An 8,645-nucleotide genomic window follows, 5' to 3' on the forward strand; every position below is an offset into this window, starting at 1 on the left:
CTCTTAAAAAGGGTCCAATGTGTTTAAAGCACAACTGAAGGACAGGCTGCCTGGAAAGTGTGGCGACTTTTGGGAGCTGCCCGGCCTCGTCGTCATCATGGCTGTACTGCACGCCGTTGTCTCTATGGCCAGTGAGCTGCGTCTCTTGCTTTTCAGCATGGGCGGCTCCTGCTGGTGACCAACTGACCGATGCATTTCTAGCTTTGTGTGATGTTCGCCTGTGCAGTCGTGAGCCACGGCCGTAGTCGCAGTTGCCTTTCTTGCAAGAGTCCGATACTCGGCCAGTTTCAGTAAACTGCTTGGCGACTGAAAGTCACAACGACGGCCTTCTTCTTCTTCTTCTTCTTCTTCTAGAGAAGTGTTGCAGCGTCAGTGTCCCACGCTGTCCCTAGTAGAGCCCATTAGTGAAGGCCTCTCTGCCCATCTGCGGAGCCCTTCTGCTAAGTAAGCGACAGTGTTTGGCAAAATAAAAGGAGAATATAGAAATTCAGTATTCTAGTACTTTGTGTCCCGTGACCCAAGTGTCACCAGGGAGCGGCCATTTGATGTGACAAAATTCAGCTAAATTATAATACACATTCATGAAATGAAATAAGATCAAAAATTGGGTCCTATCGCCAGCAGTGATGTCCTTTTGGTGCCTGTTCTTGTCGTAGTGCTTTTACACTTTGGTTTTGCTTTCCAAAATTAAAAGAGTTCAAGTGTTTAGTTGCTGGTAAGGCCTGCGCTTGTCGGCCTCGCAGGGTTTCATCAATTTTTCCCGTTTCCCCCTTTTGTGCAGGTTAAGGAGTTACTGACCTCCTTTGGTCCGTTGAAGGCCTTCAACCTGGTGAAAGACAGCTCAACGTCGCTCTCTAAAGGGTACGCCTTTTGTGAATACGTGGACATCAGTTTGACCGACCAGGTACTAACGAGACGCGCGCGTTCACTTGCTTTATTTACAGCAGTCTGCCGCACCTCAAGTAAAAGATGTCTGACGTTGAACTGAACTTGAACTTTACTGCCAGGCAACGCCGTCGCTAGGAATTTCACACTCAGGGTGGCGTCCATGGCAGACCTCCGCAGTTTCGCAGAGGGGTCACTGGAGCTGCAGTCGTTGCTGTACAGAGAGAGAGAGAGAGAATGCAGCCCTGACGGGACCCTGTGACCCCCACAGATCTGCAACAGATTTGAGATGCTGAAGAATCAGAAGTTCAGACGATTTCATGTTTACTGAGGTCGGCGCCACTGGCCTGTAATCATTTAGAAAGGAAACTAGCTGTACTGCCCCTAACTAATTGACGTAGGCCTCAACATATTTGCAGTGCACCGTCTATTGGAATGCATTTGGTAACGCATGCAGTCGTAACACGCCTGGCATTTTTCATTCCAACAGATGGCGCAAGACAAATGTTAGCACTGATTTCACAGATCCCATACCCAATTGTTGTAATGCATTGAAGTAACAAATCACCTGGCATTTTCCATTCCAACAGATGGCGCATCACAAACTTTAGCACTGATTTCACAATTCGCACACTAAACGGCACATAAGGGAGACGTCCCACTAGACAGACACGCACATACTTGTCATTTTAGTAAGGTGGATAGTTTGCTTCTTGGGCCCAAGGATGATTGTGGATTCTTTCAAACAGGCTGGGACTGTGACTGAGCAAAATGTCTGTGAATATGGAGGCTGACTGATAAGAGTATTTGAAGTGTTTCTTAGTTTTAATCAACTCTAGTAAAAATGTTTTTTTTAGGGTGGGAGTGCTGCTGCTTGCCAGTAAGGAGACCAGGGTTCACATTTCGGGTCCGCCCTGGTGTGGAGTTGGCATGGTCTCCCTCTGTCCCAGACAGACATGTTAGGTGAATCTGCGGCGCCAAATTGGCCCTAATGTGTGTTTGCCCTGCGTTGGACTGGCGCCCCGTCCAGGCTTTGTTCTTGCCTTGTGTCCTGTGCCAGCTGGCATAGGCTCCAGCCCCTAACCCCACGGTGACTCTGGTCTGGATTAAACAGGTTAGAAAGTGACATGGCATGACGTTTTTTGAGGGTGGCTTTTTAAAGGTCATATTTAACTTAACAATAAATGGCCAACGTGCCAACGATTCTCACTCCCCCTTTTCACTTTTAACCCCTCCATTCCCACCAGCTTTTCCACCCCTACTGCTCTAAACAAACAAACTGTCATATTTTTAAACCTTTCAGATGCAAGGTGATGTTTATTGTGATGCTCTTCACAGGCAGTCGGTGGACTGAACGGCATGCAGCTTGGAGACAAAAAACTGATCGTACAGCGGGCGAGTGTTGGCGCAAAAAATGCCAATCCGGTTTGTACCCTTTTGTTATTATTGAAATAGGGGGCTGGCAATGGTGGGCTAGTGGGTAGTGCTGCTGTAGAATGGAACGTGTGGCATTTAAAATGTGCTTCTCGTGTTTGCATGCGTTGTCCCCAAACAGACACCTGAGTCTGGCTGAGTGACAACTCTAAACTGGCCAGGTACGAGTGACGATGGATGTGTGTGGAAGGGTGGGCTGTGATGGACTGGCCCCTCCCCACGGCCCTTTATAAGTATGAGTGGGCTCAGGGAGTGAACAGATTATTAATAAATCGATATTGTTAGGCCAGCTATGAGTAAAGGTGTCCCTTCGCAGACTCACAGAGTGCCCATTCCACACACATTTTGGTGATTATTATGTGAAACGCAAGCAGAAGAGAGCACAGACTGGCATGAGACTCTCAGACCCACTTGGCCTTCAGGTGTCGACGGGTTACTTGGCCTGAATGACCCCAAGACGGACCCCCCGCCAGCCATCTCGCCAAACAGAGGGCCCATAAGGGTTATTTTTATTTTTCCTTTTAGAGTTGCAATGGAGGTCTTGGAGGTCAGTTAGCTGGTCATCCAAGACGAGGGGTTTCAGGTTCGGTCCTGGGGGAGCCCGGTGGCGGTGGGCTCTCTGTATATCTTCTGTCCTAATGCTGTTCTTCACCAGTTCTTCTTTGCGTCAGTCCGGAGATGCTCAGTTTGTTATGTTTGATTCTAACGCTAAGTTGCTTCACAAGGTATTCAGACCCCTTATGTTTCGCACACTGTATTGTGTTGTATATTTAATTTTTAAATGGGCTAGGGGGCTTCGCTCGCCAACCCCCTGGGGGCACCCGCTGTCTCACAGGGCATCAGGGTGCCCCTCTGTGAGAGAGAGCGATTGTATTTAAAGAGTTGGTATGTAGAGGGGTATGCGGGCCGAAGACGGTTTGGTCCTCCGCCACTTGAGTATTTCACCACAGCTGTCCATTTCAAATAGCAACAAATAATAAAACGTAGCCATAAGTAGAAGTAAAAAAGTAAAATGTAATAAAAAATGACATTAATGCCTTGTCAGAAACAATATTATGAATCCTCTGACTTGCCTTCCTATAAACGCTGCTTCTTTGCATTTCTGTTCACATCTTGTCGGCATATTTTTCTCTTTGTTTATTGGACGATTCTCTTCGTTCGTGGTTTATTATTATCTGCAGCTCTCTTTTTGTTCATTTTCTTTCTTTCGCCGTTCATTATCAGCTGTTGCCGCTCTTTTTCTATCGCAAACCTAACAGGTGACCTTCTTGAACAGATGATTTGCTTTTCTGCCTCGCCAGTCTAACCGACTGCAGCACTGAGCGTGTCACGGGGAGCGCAGTGCGAGTGACGATTGGACGAGCGGTGAGGAGGGGCGTGGTCAAGGCTGAATAACGCAGAAACTTTCTTACAGTAATTTGTCATTTTTGCCCATCAGGCATAATAACAAAGTGAGTTATGTTTTCAGAAAGGTTTGCCAATTTATTAAAAACTCAAAAATGCAAATCTGTCATTGCTAGATGTCACCGATTGCTATTCAGTCCTTTTTAGGAGCCCCTTTGGCAGTAGTTATGGCTTCAGTAGGGCAGCACAAGCTTGGCACGCATGGACAGTTTGGGCAGTTTCTCCCTTTCTTCCCAGCAGAAGCCCTCAAGCTGTGTTAGTTTGGACAGGAAGTGTCTGTCGACGGCCATCTTCAGGTCCCTCCACAGAGTTACGTCAGGGCTTTGACACTCGGAGGTTCGTCCTGAAGCCCCCCCGGTGTTGTCTACGTTGTCTGTTTCTGGTCACCCTGGTCAGGTTTTCTTCGAGGACCTCTCTGTGTCTGCCTGCACTTGCCCTTCCCTCAGTTCTGACCGGTCTCCCTGTCCCTGCACGATGCTGCCACCACCATGTGTCACCACAGGGGAGGGTATTAGGCAGGTGATGAGCAGGGCCTGGTCTTCGTCAGACGTAGACCTTGATGTTCTGCCCAGCCGGTTCAGTTATTGTATCGTCAGACCAGACCATGCTTTGGAACAGGGGTCCTGGGAGACACAATGGTGGCAGGTTTTCATCCTGATCCTTCTTTTAATGAGTGATTTGTTTTTGCTGCTAATTAACTCCTTTTCCATTCATTTTAATTGACTCGGACCCCTTAATTGTTTCTTTTTCCTTAATTAGCTGCCAAACAATCATAAGAATCAAAATGAGCCAAAACAAGTGGTGTCCATCATACAAATAGCTGAGAATAAAGAAAGGTGAAGGTCTAGGGAATGTTGATCCCCTCTTAGAAAAGGAAAAATCCGTAATTTCGGACATGTCTGCTGTTGCACAACAAGAGCAGCAACGAGCCCCAGGTTTAATAAACGACGAGAAGTTTGAGGCCCAGACTCTGTTTGGAAATGAAGCAACTCAGAGGAACGATGAAGAAATTCAGGGGAACAAACCTTAAAAAACAAGTCAATTAAAATGAACGGAAAAGGAGTTCATTAGCACCAGAAACCGCACACTAATTAAGAAAAGGGTTAGAATGAAGGCCACTGGGGCCCTCCAGGACCGGAGTTGAGGACCCCTGCTTCAGAGTCCTGTAAATGCCCTTTACTCAAGTTTGGCTTCTGTGTAGCACCTCTCACCATAAACGCCTGCTCAGAAGGTGGGCCATCTGACTGGGTCGCCCATCTCGGCTGAAGCTCTATAAGAATGGCCACTGGGCTCCTGGTCACCTCCCTGACCAAACCTTTCTTACCCAGTTCCTCAGTTTGGCCAGACAGCCAACTCTAGGTGGAGTCCTGGTGGTTCCAAACTTCTTCCATTTCCCGATTCTTCCCATGAACAATCAGAGCTTTAGAGGAGGTTTGCTCCCCTTGCCCTGCTCTGTGTCTCGCCACAGACTGAGGCCTACAGAGGGGTCCTTGGACTTTGTGGTCTGCTTTTAGTCCTCACACGCAGCCAGCGTGAATCGTTTGACGTTCAATACACAGTCATTTCAAGTCGTCCACAGGTGGACTCAAAATCAAGTTCTGGAAACATCTCAAGGAGAATTCAAGCAAACAGCAGCAGACTTGAGATCAGTATGGAGTCCCACAGCGAAGGGTCTGAATGCTCGTAAGGAGGGGAGATTTCAGTTTTTGACGGCATGTTTCCACTTTGTCATTACGGGTTATTGAGTGTAGACTGACGGGCAAAAATGGCAAAATGAAATCTACAGCACCGTAAAGTGTTCAGGCAGCGAAGGGTCTGCAGACCTTCTGACTCCACGGGGTACGTTTCTCAGAGATTAACGATTTCATCTCCATAAATACTTTTAACGCTCCTCGTATTTAAGTCATTTCTTGCTAATGAGCACTCACTTATTAGGCCAGATTTCCTCTAAATGTAAAGCTCTCATCCCGGGCCTCTTTCTGAATGCAGAACAAAGGGCCAGCTCGCTAAAACAATGAGATTAATTAAAAGTAAGAACGTCTCTCTAATTGTTAAATGGGTTGAGTCGAAAGCCTGCGGGCAGAGCAGTGTGAGAAACGTCAAGCGCAACAAATTGGAGACCAGAAAAAGGAAGAAGCCGTGCAGTCGAGGGTGGTGTGTTGATACGGTGGATCTGGTGCCCGCCCAGCATGCGAGTACACTTGTGTGTGTCTGGGTTTGTATCGGAGAACAGAACGACCTGCGGAAAACCAGCTTAGTAGTAACATGGCGAATGTGAACCGTCGTCGGGGCGCCCCAGGTAGTCTGAAGAAGACAAGGCCTTCATTGTGTGTGGGTAGGTAATATACAGTAAGTCACGGTGCCATCTGTGTGATGTTCAAGCCACGGCGCCCATGCTCTGAGTACCTCACAGTTGGGGGGCTCCGGGTTTTAATTGTCATCTGTGTGCCACTGCCTGACGTCTGTGTGCTCTGTCTTTAGATGGCCATCATTCAGACTCCTGTAACTTTACAAGTGCCAGGCCTGCAAACGCTGCAGAACACTGGCATGCCAACGGAGGTGCTCTGCCTGTTAAATATGGTCATGGCGGAGGAGCTGGTGGATGATGAGGAATACGAGGAGATCTTGGAAGACATTCGGGAGGAGTGCGGCAAATATGGAAGCGTGAGGTCCATTGAAATCCCCCGCCCTGTGGACGGCCTTGAAGTGCCAGGGTGTGGCAAGGTGAGGCTGGGCACTGCCCGTCATCTGGTTTATTCACTCCGACACCTCTGTGCAGGTAGCTTGTGAAGGAGAGAAGCAGTTGGGTTAGGGAAGTCGCAGCTAAAATAAAACAAAGCCACACGCAGTATAAGGAAAGTTATAAAATCAAACAGTAAAGGCCTTCTGGAGATGACACGGTAACCGCAACGGGTAGCAGACGGCGCAGTGGCTTATGGGTAACTTGTTGGTCTAGTCCAGGGGTGGGCAGTGCCGGTCCTGGAGGGCCGCTGTGGCTGCAGCTTTTTGTTCCATTGCCCAGTTTCTTAACGAGAAGTCAATATTATTGCTGATGATGACGCTCTTCTTACTTAAGTGACATTTGGATTCTTTATTTTAGTGGTCTCGCTTGTTAAGATTGCCCACCCTTAATTGCTTATTTCAATCTTAAACAGCTGCATTGTGTTTTAATGGCTCCTTATTAGCAATAAGATGTACGAAGCAGCCAGCAGTTCTCCATCTCTGTGTGTTCATCACGCGCTGTTTGATTTAATAGAAAAATGTGACGGACTGAAAATGACACATTTTAGGCTTCAGATCATTTGGACGACATCCTTGGAAAGGAAAAAAATCAACGATATGAGAGCCTTACATTGCAGACTAACAAGCCATAAGGTCTGAGATTGGCAAGGATTGGTTTCTAATTAACTAATTGGGTTGGACCGACATTGCCCACCCCTGGACTAGACAGACATGACGGGCACTCCGAGTGATAGAGAGGGACAGAGAGATGTGAAGATCCGGCCACTCCGGTCTAGTGGAAGCCAACGTCAGACGAACATGCGGGATGGCACCACCGTCGAACACGGAGGGCGTGAGACCTGCCTTTCTGTGTAGAGTTTGGCAGAGATGATGGGCTTTGTGGTGTGGCTTTGCAGTCAGCTTCGTGTATTGGCGTAAGAAATAGAAAGTTAAACCTTCACGTTAAACTCCTACTAGTGTTTGCTTAAGTAGAATAGAATCCAATCTTCTGTGGTGTCGTCTTTAACCCTGCTCTACGGTCGCGGCCCTAAGTTTGGAGGATGACCCCAGTGTCGTCTGCTTCGCTGTTTTCCCATCTTTCTGTCAGATGTTCCTCTTCTGGTCTACTGAAGTTGAATGACCAGCAGTTCAGACGTTTCAAAGGCTTTGATGGACAATGACATGAGGTTTATGCGCAGAGTTTCTTTTCCAAGACCCCTGCAATTCGCCCTGGCAGGCTGTCTGCCCACCAACTTCCAGGCCCAATCCTGACTGATGCCAGCCGCCCCTTCCTGCGTCATCAATGCTGAAATTACATTTTTTGGCAAAAACACTTCCATGCACGGCAGGCTGTCCTTTGCCAAAGTTACCCCGATTGTTCTAAACTTGTGCGTCGCCATCTTACATTCGTTCACTTTCGCTCGATTCTAAAGCAACCCTGGAGTGGTATTTCTGAATATCGGCTGACCATTTGACGTCTTTCTTTTTCTTCCTAGATATTTGTGGAGTTTGCTTCAGCGTCGGATTGCCAGAAAGCCATGCAAGCTTTGACGGGGCGTAAGTTTGCCAACAGAGTGGTGGTCACCAAATACTACGACCCGGACTTGTACCACAGGCACGAGTTCTGAGGCGGAGGGCGCGGGTTGGACTCCCTCCTCGCCTCAGTCCTGTGCGGCGCTCGCCTCGACTCCTTTGGCCTCTCCATGTAAAGGAGTGCAAGTCCTCTTATTCCCTTTGACTGTTTAAAGTAAAATGTATTCACGTACGTATAGCTGATGCTCCTGATTTCTTTTCTTATTATTTTGTTTTTCTTCAGTTAAACATAGAGAAATGTCTGGTACAGATGTCCTGCATTGTGAGAATGTGAAAAGCTGAATTTCTGCGTGAACTTTGAATAAATGACTTATGACGTTTGGAAAAGCAAAGCAGAATGCGACTGGCTGATTCTTGGCAGGCGCCGCAGTTCGGTGAGCTCCCTTTTATACGTGCGACTCGGATGTTGTGACACCGCACTGGTGGGATGGCCTCTCGTTCCTCTTCCGGCAGGAAGCTGACTGAGGATTTGTTGTTCTCGCATAAGTAGATTACTTTGGCTATTGAGTGCAGTAATTTGAACAAATTAAATCATTAATGGTGCAGTTTCCTAGCAACTCCTGTTGCCTGGCAATAAAATTCAATGTCCTTGTTTAAAAAGGCCATGA

The 8,645-nt window shown here is 47.6% G+C and overlaps 1 protein-coding gene across 1 annotated transcript in view; it reads left to right on the forward strand.

The window, feature by feature from the left end:
- LOC120517173 (splicing factor U2AF 65 kDa subunit-like) overlaps window positions 1–8,369 on the forward strand; it is a 47,344-nt gene extending 38,975 nt beyond the window's left edge. Inside the window, exons 8-11 of the mRNA XM_039739335.1 lie at window positions 782–904; window positions 2,224–2,310; window positions 6,205–6,447; window positions 7,941–8,369. Of these exons, the coding sequence (XP_039595269.1) occupies window positions 782–904; window positions 2,224–2,310; window positions 6,205–6,447; window positions 7,941–8,072 (585 nt within the window). The 3' untranslated portion in view covers window positions 8,073–8,369. The remainder of the gene's footprint in view (window positions 1–781; window positions 905–2,223; window positions 2,311–6,204; window positions 6,448–7,940) is intronic.
- Window positions 8,370–8,645: the final 276 nt, after the last annotated feature.

This window comes from Polypterus senegalus, chromosome 17 (assembly GCF_016835505.1).
Source record: "Polypterus senegalus isolate Bchr_013 chromosome 17, ASM1683550v1, whole genome shotgun sequence".
In the NCBI taxonomy this organism is placed as follows: domain Eukaryota; kingdom Metazoa; phylum Chordata; class Cladistia; order Polypteriformes; family Polypteridae; genus Polypterus; species Polypterus senegalus.